Source organism: Schistocerca gregaria, chromosome 11 (genome assembly GCF_023897955.1).
Source record: "Schistocerca gregaria isolate iqSchGreg1 chromosome 11, iqSchGreg1.2, whole genome shotgun sequence".
Taxonomy (NCBI): domain Eukaryota; kingdom Metazoa; phylum Arthropoda; class Insecta; order Orthoptera; family Acrididae; genus Schistocerca; species Schistocerca gregaria.
In genome coordinates, this window is record NC_064930.1 from 24,129,630 (window position 1) to 24,145,148 (window position 15,519).

General features: G+C 41.5%; 1 protein-coding gene across 2 annotated transcripts in view; it reads right to left on the bottom strand.

Annotated features, from left to right (window-relative positions):
* The window catches only part of LOC126295421 (zinc finger protein 436-like), a 204,318-nt gene that overhangs the window by 46,671 nt on the left and 142,128 nt on the right, over positions 1-15,519 (bottom strand). For both annotated transcript variants that reach the window (XM_049987898.1, XM_049987899.1), the window contains one exon: positions 12,967-13,035. In XM_049987898.1, the coding sequence (XP_049843855.1) occupies positions 12,967-13,035 (69 nt within the window). The remainder of the gene's footprint in view (positions 1-12,966; positions 13,036-15,519) is intronic.

Sequence of the window (15,519 nt, forward strand, 5' to 3'; positions counted from 1 at the left end):
TTCTGAGGCATCAAGGGATCACAAATTTAATATTGGAGGGCAGCGTGGAGGGTAAAAATCATAGAGGGAGACCAAGAGATGTATACACTAAGCAGATTCGGAAGGATGTACATTGCTGTAGGTACTGGGAGATGAAGAAGCTTGCACAGGATAGAGTAGCATGGAGAGCTGCATCAAACCAGTCTCCGGACTGAAGACCACAACAACAACAACTGTCCCACATACATAAGAAGCAGCAATGTTTTGTGTACCCCAGCGGCAGTCCTAGGAGTATGGTAATGACTTTTAAATCATCACAGATTAACCATTTGCGTTCCTGATATTTGATTGAGTCCGACATGGCTGTCATATTTGGATACATCACCTTCAGGTAAACAGCATGACCAACAGGAATAGAAGGAAAACCGCTCCCACTGTGAAGTAATGCAGCGTTCAAACTAAGCTTTGGGGAGTCTATGAACAGCCTCCATTCAGTTGGATCACGATTCAAATTCAAAGATTTCATCAAGTCATTAATGTGGCAGCCGATAACAAGATAGTTTCTCTTCTCTAAAAAGGGAAGCAGTTCCATGTGACATTTTCTATACTGTGAGACTGTGACATCACTTTCAAGAAGATTCCACTGCTGTAGTCAAGACCCAAGAATTTCTGCCTTTTCCTTCAACAGGTCAAGGTCTCTAATGAGATCACTCAATTCCACTTGACTCACTCTGTGCGATTTATCATCTTTTCCCTCAAAATCAGGGTCATGGGATGTCAAAGGCTTGTTTGGTTCTTATTCTTATTCTTCTTCTTCTTTTTGTTCCACACACTGTCTTTATTTTCTATTTCAAATACACAATTTTCATGTGGAGAAAATTTTCAAGTGGAGTAGGAACTAGTTAACTATCTGGATGCGGAATGGGTCGATTAGCAGATCGAAGATTCAGGTACTGATCTACTCTTCTTTTCTTCATACACAATACTGCCTTTATAAGTGGAGTCAAGCAGAAATAGCAGTCATCTGTATGGTTTGTAGCCTCCCGTCACTCCACAGGCACAGAAAAGCCAAAGGAAATTTCTTATTTTTCAGTCATTCTCGCAGTGTAATTGAACACTGTGTTGCAACATACACGTGGGGCCCAAGACCTATCCTGGTCCCCTACTTCCATACCGAGATAACGCTGGTAGGCAATCTTCACAAGAGGCATCATCTTGCATTTTGGTGACAATGTCATTTTGCCACAAATGTAACAAAAATTATTCCCCTTATTTGCAGATTTTCGTGGCATTTTTACAAATTTTACACTACAAAAGCACTCTCAAACCAGGAATTCTGCTTTAATTACGGCAGAAACGGTATGAAACACACATCCACAGCACCACTACCTATGTTTATGACTTACAAACAGCTTAATGTCATTTGTGTTTTGTTATTGGACAGGTCTGCCAACTCCGATAACAAATTCCCCAAAAACTGAAAATGTTGACTATAAAAATGAAATGTCACTTTATCTCAAAAGCAAGAGCTAATCTTTCATTTGATGGTTGTTTTTTAATTCAGCAGATGGACGTACATAAGAACTAACTATTTTTGAGCCCAAAACATTTTCATTGTTGGCCAGTGTCATCAGTAAATGACCCAATAAAGAAAAATTGCTATTTCTTTAAAGATAGGACATTCCTCAACTACTATTAGTGTGTGTGTGTCTACAAGTTCCACTTTCAGCAGCTGTGACTCAAAAGGGTGGTGACAGGGACAGTCAATCGGGCCCTCTGCTGTCACCTGTTTACAACTCCAAAGCAGCAAGTTAAATATTTAGCTATTTTTGTGTTTTAATAGTAGCATATTTCTTAAATTTTGTGCATATTTTTGTATTTCAGAGGCTTCATAACACGTTCTGTAACTGCAAGTGTAAATTCAGGCAATCTGTACTGCAGTTTTAATTTTTTTATGAACAGCTCACTAAGAGGATCTGGACCTCATGGCCTGTAGTTCTTACTAGCATTTTGAAATGTAGTAACTTAAAAACATTGATAGATATTGGAAAGAATGGCTGTTCCGAACTACTGTTAATAGGATATTGTAACCTACACGTGAAAGAAATTTGGAGCCGGTGTGGCTCTAGCTGCCATAGACTGTGGTCATTGTGTGTGTGTGTGTGTGTGTGTGTGTGTGTGTGTGTGTGAAAGGTCTTGTTGGCTGAAAGCTAACTTTCCAACAGTCTTTTTGTTGTGCCTTTCAGCAACTCGGTATCTCTGCTGTATGGTGAGTACCGACTATCCTTTTCATAATACTGTCACATTCCACCCTGGGTTTTCCATTGCTTTTAAAAACTCAATGTTTCTTCTAATAATTTAAGAACATATGATATGCTCCAGCTTAAAATATTTAATGGAATGTTGTATAATGTGGTTTACTGTGTAAGCATGTACTAAATTATTATTCGTGCAAAATTTTGTTTTTGTATCCGACAAGATAACGATACCTAAGTATGCAAAAACAATGATTACAGGAAACTGAAACTGTAGCTATGCATGTCATTTATCTGCTGACATGCCTGCACTGCACAGCCTTTTACATCGGTATGACAACTAAACTGGCTGAGCGCATGAACAGACACAGACGAACTGTCCGCCTAGGAGATGTCCAATACCCAGTAGCGGAGCATGCCCTCCAGCATAATTCTAGGGACCAAGGAACCTGCTACACCGTATGTGCCATTTGGCTTCTCCCACCCAACACCAGTCCCTCGGAACTGCGGAGATGGGAACTTGCATTCCAACACATCCTTTCATCCCGCCATCCCCCTGGACTGAACCTACATTAAACAACCTCACTCCCATTTACTCTTCAGTCTTCTCCTCTTTCCCTTTCCTCTTTAGCCATTCACGCATCTTTTCATCCTATACACTTGTGTTTATCTTTATGCTATATACCTCTTTACCTCTGTATGCATCCTCTTTGGTTTGAAGCTGGCACAGTACTTACAGTAGAATATCTCTGACTTCCCTCTGACAATCATGCCTCCATCCTTGCTACCATCCCTGTTTACCTTTCCCTGTTGCTTCATAACCTGGGTTGTGAGTAACTGGATCCACTTTCCCTTCTTCCCTTTCTTTCCCCTCTCTCCTTCCTGATGAAGGAACAAAGTTCCGAAAGCTAGGAACGTAAACTATCTGTTCTGTTTTGTGTATCTATCATCTGTACTGAGCTAAGTACTGGCCAGTCCCTCTATCTCTTTGTTAGTATTTGTTTCACATGTCATTTTCTTCTCAATGATAATGTGTCCAAACATTCCAGCTCTGTAATCTTGTCGATCATCTTCTTTAGTTTTCCTTGTTATTCTGGGCTCCTCTGTCACACTTTGAGCAGCTTTTTCAGCTTCAGCGACATGCTGCCTGTCCACTCATAGTAGCCTGCTTTTCGTATTGTCCCCAGCTCTGATGCCTGGTCTGCTCGTGGTTTTTAACCTGCTTGTTATTCTATCATTAAAATGTATTATGACATGCTAACAAAAAGTTTCTGGCAAGCATTCCCAAATGCAACTACTGAAGCTTTCTGTGTTTTGCCATGTAGGAATTTTTCCAAGAGCGTAGGACCTGAAAGATCTAGATATATTGATTCTAGTTCTACCATTAACAGTTTCTGGCATGGCGTATGCAGGTGTACGATTTTTGTCCGTTTGCTTCACACTTACAATACTTGCGCCACAAAGTGTTTCCTTTTGGGAAGAGGTCATGCTGTGAATGCTCGCCGGTGGATATTCTGTGAAACAAAGTTGCCCAAATCACTTTCTTCATCTCGCTAACATTTTTGCTGCCTCTCCAGCTTGTCAGACCATAATACTCTGTGATCTTTTCAGTTTCTGATTTCATGTTTCTGCCTGCTTCATCCACCAATTGCACTGTCATGAGAGAAGTCCCCCCCCCCCCCCCTCCACGTCCTTGCAAAATTTCCTCACACACCACATCTAACAACTGACCTACTAAAAATACACACTGCCCCTTGCTTTCCATACCACCACAGAAACTTTTGAAGTTTTTGTCACATTTGTGTTCATTTACCTTACTGGCACAGCCTTGGAAGAGTTCTGTCAGACATTTATAGTCCAGCACCTTGCCCGTATATACAAGGACAATTGTGACGACTCCATCCTGCGATGTATGGCCTCTCTTCTACCAGGAACCATCCAACACAGCAACAATATCAGTATATTCACAAATATCTACAGTTTCTTTCACTGGCCTCTGTACACATGCTTCGCTGACTTCTGTTATGGCATTACGCAAACGTTTATAATACCTCTCAAATTTAACAGGTGGCGGTGGGAGATCCGTGGTAGCACAGAACATCTGGGCTGCTTCACTCCCCTTCCCAATATACCTCGTGGCATAAGCAAGGAGAATATTCACTTCACGTTGCATGTTATTGGAGATGACATCATACATTTCATTACGTCACACACTTGACATTCCACTACAATTTTGTTGAACAGGCCTCTTCTCTTAGATCCGCACCAAAGATAAGGGATTTTTAACTTACAGTGTTAACGTTTAGTAACAGACAAAAGTAATTCTGAAAACTTGCACTTACTAATTAAAATGTAACCTTTATTTTCATCTCTGACAACACCAACCTCATGTTCATTTTCAATAAGATGTTGCAATTTGCGTTCTGAAGCACTGCCCGGCAAGCTCTGCTGCAGTGTAGCAATTTCTTCATTTTTACATTTTCCAATGACATACTCGTGGTGATTACCGTAAATTTTGGACTGAAATTGAACTCATTCATTTTTGACATTTTAGTATATGAAATGGTGAAATATACAGTTAAGTAAGAAATGCAAATAAACTCGAGTAATCTACCTTTGCCAATAGAAAGATCAACTGCGATAAATCCCTGCTCATAGTACAGTCGATATGTCCTTCAAGGATATTACCTTTGCCAATAGAAAGATCAACTGCGATAAATCCCTGCTCATAGTACAGTCGATATGTCCTTCAAGGATATTACACAAATGAGTTGCTATGGAAATAGCGGCGCCAAAATTAAATAAAAGAGACATTTTAGGCAAGGTTTTGTGTTTGACAGGAATGGGACAATTAGACATTGATGGGCTGAATCTGCTTTAGAAAGGCATTTAAACCTAAAAATGATGAGGTAATATACTATATTTAAAGTATATAATTTTAGAACTAAGAAGAATCACAAATTTTATTACATAAACTTCCATTTTTTGGGTCCTCATGATGTCCTGGTCCCCTTAAAGCATCAGTGTCCAGTGGTGAGGGAAGCAAGTGCATACAAGGATGGTTTGAAAAGTTCTCGGAATCACCACGCGAGGTCAACACTAGCGCAACAAGTTGTTCATGTGATATTTATCAGACTGTTGCCTGTAAACACACACCACATCCGTGCTCTCGGAAGAGAGCTGTGCTCGTCACGTGACTCTGTTGTTTCTGTGTAGAGATTTGCGAAGATGGGGGGGAAAAAAAAAATCGCGATTCGATCAGAGATTTAAGTACTTCGTCATGACATTCGCACCGATTTTCAGAATGCACTGGAGCACTCTGCTCCTTCATATTCAACTGTTGCTAAGTGGATAAACAAATTCAAATTTGGTCGAGAGAGCTCAGAAGACGATCCGCACAGTGGTCGGCCGAGATGTGTCACTGCTCCAGAAATTATTGCAAAAGTGCACAAAATGGTCACGGAGGATCACCGATTGAAAGTAAGTGAAGTTGCTCACACTTTCCAGATGTCAACTGGAAGGGTATATCACATTTTAACTGAAGAATTAGAAATGAAAAAATTATCTGTAAGACGGGTGCCACGACTGTTGACGCCGGATCAAAAACACGCGAGTATGGACATATCAGAACAATGTTTGGTTTGTTTCAGGAGAAACATATAAGATTTTTTGTGCCGGTTTGTGACCACGTAAGAAACTTGGGTGGACTACTATGCCCCAGAGACAAAACAACAGTCAAAGCAGTGGAAACGTGCTCTCTGTCATGAAAGAAATTAGAGACAATTTCTTTGGCGGGAAAGGTCACGGCACCAGTGTCCTGGGCTGCGAAGGGGATTCTGTTTGTAGATTGTCTCCCCACTGGGCAAACGATTACTGAAGAATAGTACGCTAACCTCAGAGGCAAGTTGCAACAGAAGACCTGTGAAAAATGGCCAGGTTCAGCAAGATAGAAAGTCACCTTCCATCGAGACAATGCGCGCCCACACACACGTGCCGTCGCCGAGGCAAAATTACATGAACTGAGGTACGAATTATTGCCACACCTGTCTATAAGACTATCAGATTTCCATCTGTTGCCGAAACTGAAAATTTTTCTCGGTGGAAAAAGATTCAATTCGAACGAAGAATTGATAGTCCAAGTTGACGACTATTTTGCAGGCCTGGAGGAAACACTTTTTCGAGACGGGATCAAGGAATCGGAACATCATCGGACTGAGCACATAAATCTACAAGGAGAATACACTGAAAAATAAAGAAACAAGTTTCAGTGATGTAAGTACTATTTTTCTGTTCTGTTACGAGAACTTTAAAAACGACCCTCGTATCTAGGTTTCTGTCCGGTTCTACAGTTCACTCCTTCAGTTAGTCTCGCTAGGACAGACAGCACGCTTGCCGCACCGTGCGCAGACTCGGGAGGAGCTGGCCGCAGTTCGCGAACAGCCGAATGCACTTTTGGCTACAGTCGGCCACCTTCAGTCTGCTGCCTCGCAGCTCGGCAGTGTCAGAGAATCTGGCACGTCACATGGGACACCGGAGGTGCCAGTTGTTTTGTCCGGAACCCTGCTGCCGAGGTACCCGCTAGTGACCCGGATGCAGTGGATCTGCCCTCACGGCAGGGCGAGCGGCAGAAGGCTGACCGACCCGCACTGTCAGTGAACACGTGGCCGGGGGGTTGGGGGGCTGCTAGTTACCGGGAGCTCTGATGTCGGCTGCTTTACGGTGTCCCACATGAAGACAGCATTAAGGTCCGGAAAGAAAGTAAGTGTACACTAGTTACGGCCACCGGCGGGCCTCGTCCGAGACGTGAAGGGGGCCCCGCCTGCTGGTATCGAGCGCGCAGAACTCTGTCGTCTGCGAGTTGTGGCTCGCGTCAGTGCCGAAAGTTCTGTGGCGTGGGTTCTGAGGCCGTCCTCAGTTCTTACGTCTGGCTGGCAGAGGTGGCGAAGACCGCCGGCCTCGCACACGGGGTGCGAGCGGAGCTCGCAGTTTGTAGCACCGTTCCGAGAGCCGACAGGGGTCCCCTGTTCGGAGCCGAGCGGAGGGTCTCGGCCGGAGGCTTCGTCGACTCTGCGAGAGTCTCGACTACAGATTTCGAGACCCGCATTATCAGCTGGAGGTCTGTAAGATTCCCACCTACAGGTCGAGGGTGCACCGCACAGAGGAAGCAGCTGCTCCGGTGGCACAGTACTTGTCGAGAGCACACGGGGCAGGGCGATAGTTTGAGACTGTTCGTCAGACTGTCACCAGATGTTATGCAAAAAGGGAAGTCAGATCACATTCAGATTAAAGACACTTCAACTATGAAAATTTCATTTGCAACTTTTCAAAGTATTAGTAGCAAAGTTCTCAAATTTACTGCCCTCCAGGTAACTTTTAGCGCTCAAATTACTCGAGACCGAGAGTTGGCCGAAACCTAAAGTAAAAACCTCTGGGATATTTAGAAAGTCGTGGGACATATATCAGAAAGACAGATTACAAGCCACAGAGGTGAAGTGTTCACTGTAGTTGACAAAAATATTGTCAATGTTGAGGCCAAAGTTAAGTGTGACAGTGAAATTATCTCATCACATATAACAGGTCCAGGTGGAATCAAGTGAATTGTTGGATGTCTTTACCAGCTAACCAATTCCACTTTGAGAGTTCTAGAGTCATTCTAAGAAAGTCTACGCCCAGTAGCGTGTAAAATCTCAGATCGCGCAATACTAGTTGGAGACGACTTCGGCCTACCGAGTATAGACGAAGAGGTCTTTCGATTCGTTCTGGGAGTGTACACACAGACAATCTTGCGAAGTACTTTCGAACACGTTTTCTGAAAATAGCCTTAAGCAGCTGTTTCTGTGACCACACACAATTGAAATATCTCAGACCTAATCTCTTAAACCTTGTAACTACATATTTGTAGTGCCAGATCTTATCGACACATTGATTCTGTTATCATTACAGTGACTGTAATTATGAAAGCTAATAAATCAGTCGAGAAGGCTAGGTGAGTGTTTTTGGCAGATAAAGCGGATAAGCCATTATTAGCACCTCACTTAAGACAGTGAACTCGTGTCACGTAATACCAGTATGATAGATGTAGAGGAATTACGGGCAAAGTTTAAGCAGGTTGTAAATCGTGGTCTCGTGAGTTATACGCCTAGTAAATGGATGTTGTTGTGGTCTTCAATCTGGAGACTGGTTTGATGCAGATCTCCATGTTACTCCATCCTGTGCGAGATTCTTCATCTCCCAGTACTTACTGCAACCTACATCCTTCTGAATCTTTTTAGTGTATTCATCCCTTGGTCTCCCTCTACGATTTTTACCCTCCACGCTGCCCTCCAATACAAAAGTGGTGATCCCTTTATGCCTCAAAACAGGTCCTACCACGCGATCCCTTCTTCTAGTCAAATTGTGCCACAAACTCCTGTTCTCTCCAATTTTTTCCAATACCTCCTCATTAGTTATGTGATCTACCCATCTAATCTTCAGCATTCTTCTGTAGCCTTAAATTTCGAAAGCTTCTATTCTCTTTTTGTCTAAACTATTTATCGTCGAGATTTCACTTCCATACATGGCTTTCAGAAAAGGCTTCCTGGCGCTTAAATCTATACTGGATGTTAACAAATTTCTCTTCTTCAGAAACGCTTTCCTTGCCATTGCCAGTCTGCATTTAGTAAGAGGATAAAGAATGGTAGAGACCTGTCACGTTTTAATAACGAAATTCGTACGATACTGAAGAAGCAGAGGCTGTTACACTCTCGGTTCAAAAGGGAACGCACAAATGATGACAAATGAAGGTTAGTAGAGATTCGTGCATCTGCGGGAAGATCTATGCACAAAGCATACGACGACTATCACCATCACACTTTAGCAAAACATCTGCCAGAGAACCCGAGAAAATTCTGGTGTTACATAAAACTGATAAGCAGGTCTAGGGTTTCCGTTCAGTCCCTCGCTGACCACTTTGGCGTGGCAGTTGAAGATAGCAAAACAATAGCCAATGTTTTAAATTTCCCGTTCGAGAAATTATTCATACAGGTGAACCATACAAGCATACTGTCGTTTGACCATCAGACTCCCGTACGGGCGACATTGTGATAAGCATATCTGACGTAGAGAAGCAACCGAAAAATTTGAAAACCAATAAATCACCAGGTTCACTGGAATCCTAATTCGGTTTTACGAAGAGTACTCTAGGGCACTGACCCCTTACTCAGTTTGCATTTATCATGAATCTCTCACCCGACACAAAGGCCCAAGTCACTGGAAAAGTTCGTCAAGAAAGATAAAAGAATGGACCCACAAAATTACAGACCAATATCCCTAGCTTCTGTTTGATGCAGAATTTTTGAACATAATCTCAGTTCGAATATAAGAAACTTTTTTGAGACTGAGAAATTTACGTCCACGTATCAACACGGTTTTAGAAAGCATCACCCGTGCAAAACTCAGCTTACCCTTTTCTCACAACATATACTGAGAACTATGGACGACAGGCAAAATGCAGATTCTATATTCCCAGATTTCCGAAAAGCATTTGACAAGGTGCCCCACTGCGGGCTGTTAACGAAGGTGCAAACGTACAGAATAAGTTCACAGACGTGCGAGTGGTTCAAAGACTTGTAAAATCATACAACCCAGTATACTGTCCCCAACAGCAAGTGTTCAACAGTGGCAAGAGTATTGCCAGGAGTGTCCCAGGGAAGTGTGATAGGACAGCTAACATTCTCTATAAGCATTAATGATTTGGCAGACAGGGTGGGCAGCAGTCTGTGGTGGTCTGCTGACGATGCCGTAGTGTACGGTAAGGTGTCCAAGTTGAGTGAGTGAAGGGAGATACGAGACAAAATTTCCCGTTGGTGTGATGAATGGCAGCTTGCCCGAAGTGTGGACAAAAGTAAGTTAATGCAAACGAGTAGGAAGAACAAACCTGCAAATGTTTGGATGCAGTATTATTAATGTCCTGCTCGACGCAGTCAAGTCATAAAAATATCTGGGCGTAACGATGCAGAGCGATACGAATGAGGTGGCATGAGCGTGTGAGAACTGTGATAGCGAAGGTGAAATTATTGGGAGAATTTTAGGAAAGAGTGGTTCACCTGTAAAGGAGACTGCATACAGGACACTGGTGCGACCTAGTCTCGAGTGAAGCTCAAATGTTTTGGATTCGTACCAGGTGGGATTGAAGGAAAACACTAAAGTGATCAGAGGCGGGCAGAAGTGTTATGGTGATGCTTCGCGAACTCAAATGCGAATTCCTGGAAGGAAGGTGGTGTTCTTTTCGAGAAGCACTATTGAGAAAATACAGAGAACTGGCAATTGAAGCTGACTGCGAAGCAATTCTACTGCCACCAACATGTTGCGTGTAAGGACCTCGAAGATAAGATACAAGAAATTAGGGCTCATGTGGAGACCTATAGACAGTTGTTTTTCCCTCACTCTATTTGCGAGTGGAACAGGAAAGGAAACGACTAGTGTAACGGTACTTTGACTATCGAGCCTCCGCCAATACAAAGATATGATTTACGATCGCACATGTGGAAGAGCACTGCGCCAGCGACCGATTGTTATAAATAATTTTCATCTTTTTTTTTTTAGTAGGTTTTGTTTTTAACAGTTAATTGATTACTCTCTCCCTCTTGTCTACGTACGAAAGACATGTACTTTTCGGCACTGTGTTAAATATGCTTTTGGGTGTAAATTAAAATTATATTATGAAACGAAGTTGTTTCAATAGTGATTCGAAATGGTTATCGCCAAATTTGTAAATTGTACCTGACAGTGACAACTTGAAGAAGTTTTCAACGGATGGAGAAAGTAAAAGACGGGTCGTCCTACAAGAGAATTAGGAGGACAGCCAGGAAAACTATATTGTAATTAGTACTGCATTTCTAGCACGATTATAAGGTAAATTTCAATTAGTTTCTGATGCTATTTCCATACAGTTGCTTTTTGTAGTGTTGCTGACCCGGTATGTCGTGCAAGGTCAAATTACAGCACTATCTCAATCAATAATACGAAGTTTGCCCTATCCGTAACTTATTCCATCAAAATTGAAAACGCAATCAGATTTTCTATTTTGTATTTTCACGGCAGAACCCCGAGGAAAGGAAACACTACACTAGTAATGGTACAGGGTACTGTAGGCCACAGATTGAACAGTGGCTTCCAGAGTACGGATGTAGACTCAGATGTAGAAACAGGCACGTCTCTGGCAGTTGCTTGTTAACTGCCAACAGGAAATATGTACTAGAGCTGGCAAGTGACTCAGCCATTTGTATTCTGTTACAGAAGCCTTCATTAAGTTGATTCTCCAAGACTGACTGACTGCACATTGCCGTGTACTCTCTCTATCTGTATGAATCTGAGCTGATGTTACTTGTGGCCACAGGACCACATTTTCGTGTGAGCACCATTATCACAGAAATGGACCAGGCCTCTCTGATGTCTCGTGCTTGCAAATGGATTAGGATAGTGTACAGGAGGGGAAAGAGAAGCTGTCCGCGTACTCAACAAATTCAGCTAAGATCAGTATGACTGCAGGAAACAGTGAGAAACCAGGAGGAGGAATTCTAAATTTGCAAGTAATAATAGACACACAATGAGAAACAATTATCTCTTCACAGTATCAAACAACAGTGAAAAGTGGAATTAGATTTTTGAAATCCTGAAACGTATGACGATAAAAGAACAGGGAGAGAGACAGAGGTACATTTGCATCGCACAACTATTCTGCAATTCACATTTAAGCACTTACCAGATTGTTCACAGAAACACATCCACAGGTAGCGAGACATATGTACGTCATCGTCGTACGCAACCAGTTCAATTTTCGAGCGACAGATTACTCGCATGCGGAGAAAACCACGGCGCGACCTACGCTCGGGTTCGGTCCGTAAAATGTTAATGCTGATTCCCCAAACAAAACGAGCAGGCTTTAGCTGGATAGTTTGCATCTACATTCAGAGGTTGGGTGCTTGTGACAACTCCCACTATTCTATTGATAAGAGTTTCAAAAAAGGAAACAATTCAATTAATAGGAAAATTCTGTACTAACTTGACATATAAATGAACATGTGAACATACTTATGTGTTTTGGTAAAAATGACTAGAAAAGTAATTTTGAGGGTTAAATCTATCTATACTACATATATTAATTTGCTTGAGGTATTCCTGAGAGAAGGCCTAGCGCCACGCTTGATGTCACTGCTGTGCCGTGCCCAGTGCAGCTCCCAGGAATATCAACGATGCAAACAGCAATAATGTCAAGATACACTGAATTTTTTTATAATAGCATTTTCTTTAAATGGTCGAATGTTATAATTTTAACTGGGTGTCAAACCTAAAGATGCATACTACATTAATGTCTGATGCACAGTGAACTTTTAATAAAGTCCAATTGTACCTCCAAGTTATCAGAGTTCTGATTCAGTTGACATCGGCATCGAATCGAGATTCTGTGAAGCTTGGCAATTCGACAAATAAAACGGGGCACGTGTATAGTACTGGGAACACGCACATTGACCTAGCTTTCCCACAGTTGGACATTTCAGGTATTTCAGTATCTCCGTGAAGCACGTATAATTTAACGGCAGGAAAGTAACGACTTCTCATTTTGCTGGCCTGTTTAAGGCTGGAGCTAAACAAGCTATACACGAGAGTGAAGTATGATCAGAGATCAGAGTAAGGTTTCTTGTTGTCACAACAAAATTGTATCTAAAAATGAGATATAAATAGTCCTTCCTACCTGTGTGGTTTCCAGAAGTCTGGGTCGCACATCATCGACTTCTTTCTGCACGATAATACACTCAGGTTCCTGTGACAGAAGATGCTACATTATGAAATGATTAACAAATTACATTATTTACTCCAAAGTACCAGGAATTAAGACTATTGCGGAGGTAGGTGGAGAAACCACTAAGGAAGCCATTAAATATATTTTTTGTGGTATCAATGACGAGAAAAAGCAGCTCTGCAATGAGGAAATAAGAAGGATGTCTGAGGCTATGATGATTCCACAGTGTCATATCGATGTGAGTCATCAGCAATGAAAAGAACAGATAGCAAGAATATCAATTCTTTTTCAATGTGAGTTTGGGGAAGGGTCCTAGCAGCAATTTTGTTACTTCTTTCTGATTTCATTACAACGTTGTGGTATGTACTTTAGCTGGTGAGAAGAAATACTAACACTTTTTGTCGCTTCTCAGTACTACGATCTGTATTTCGTCACAAGAAAAATACCTTCCTGTGCTGCTGGCTTTCTGCAAACTGTGAGACACACCTACCAGCCAGCAGGTTACATAATCCTTTCCAAGAGTGCCCACAACATGGAATTACTGTCTTTGCATGTTTCAAATGTGAAAGTACATTTACGAGTGGAAAAAAATCAAATCATGTATTTATAGTATACAGATTTGTACGGCAAAAGCCACAATTGTACTTGACATTGAAACTTAAGTGCGTAGAGGAGGAAGCTTAATTTTACTCACTTGATTTCTTGTCCTTCCCAAGGCTGGTTCTCATAAGACATTGCGCTGTGTACTGCTGGTAATTTTGTGGAATACTGATAAGCAAACACAGGGACGTATTATCAGTCAGAACCAACCAGTAATTATCATACATGTATTTTTTCATACTGAGAAGAATAATTTTGAACCGGGGTATTGTACAACATGTTGGAATTGTCTTTAAATGTAAATGTAGTTCACGAACCGAGCGTTGATTTAAATGATTTTATATGCAAAAAACCAAATCTGTTCTGAAAGACAGTTAATAAACAATCCCAATCTTAAATATTCCGCAAGTGGAAGATTATTTATATGTGCACATTACTAATTTTTTTAAATAATTTGATTATTCCTTGTCAGTTTTTGTTATTGAAGAGCTGTTGGCACAAGTATCTGCCGTTTTAAAAAAATTGCCAATCTCAGTTATTCCTGATAGGGAAAAATAAAATCAAGACAAATTTCCAGATGGAACAATTCTTTAAAGAAAGGTTCCAGTACCTAACATGGATTGTTTTACTAACAGACGAAGACCTTGAAACTTCCTGGCAGATTAAAACTGTGTGTCCGACCGAGACTCGAACTCGGGATTTTTGCCTTTCACGGGCAAGTGCTCTACCAACTGAGCTACCGAAGCACGATTCACGCCCGGTACTCACAGCTTTACTTCTGCCAGTATCTCGTATCCTACCTTCCAAACTTTACAGAAGCTCTTCTGTGAACCTGAAAATCTCATTCTGGAGACGAAGACCTTGCTGGGCGAAAGGTTATTTGCGACAGTCTTTTTATTGTGCCTATTTACAACTCAGCATGAGTAGCAACCTTCCTTTTCATAATACTGTTATATTCCATCCAGGAGTTTCACTGTTTGATGGACTGTTTTAGTTGATTTTAAAAAATCTTTGGGCAAATAATTTATCACAAAATTGTATTTCCTAATTTTTATGAATGTTAAGTCCGTCTAAGAACTTAGCGAACATTTACAAAACCACAGAGGCAAGATATAATAGTAATTACATTCCTATAAATGTTCCTCCTTTCTATCTATAAGGATATTACCAAAATGCAGACTACTGCAAGCAGCTGCGGTTCAAGGCCCAGTCAGTACTACAGGGTGTATCAAAAAGAATCATCAGATTTAAAAAAAATCAAACTATTATGTTATTTGAGAAGTGTGCGTGAACAATGTACTGTTGGAAAGAGCAAACTCTCGAGTTTTACACGGTTCCCACTAGGTCAGCAGTGTGCACCCACTTGAGTTCTAATAAAAATGGTGTCAGAACAACAAAAAGCATTTTGTGTTCTACATTTTGTGCAGTGCGTGTCAGTAATATAGTACATTAGATGATGGCATGAACAATTCCAAGAAACAGGTTGTTTTTGTAAAGACAGATCAAAGTCCGTGAGTGTCTGAAACAGATGTTGAACACATCAACCGTAGTATCACAAGGAGTCAACTGAAATCCATTTACTGTGCACCTCGACATCTCAGTATGCCCTCAATGTCCGTCTGGCACGTGTTGCTCGATGTTTACACGTGAAATCACATAAAATGTAGCAAGCTCTTCGTGAAGGTTAAAAACAACAAAGCGTGGAGTTCTGTAATTTCATTCTTGGCAAGATGGAGAGTGACAGTTTTCTTCCACACTTAGTGTTTAGTGACAAGGCAACATTTGATTTAAATGGAATGGTGAACCATCACAACGTGAGAATATGGAGTATGGAACAACCATACGAAGTTGTACAACACGGGAGGGACTCTCCAAATTTTGATGTGTTTGTGCAGTTTAGCAGGA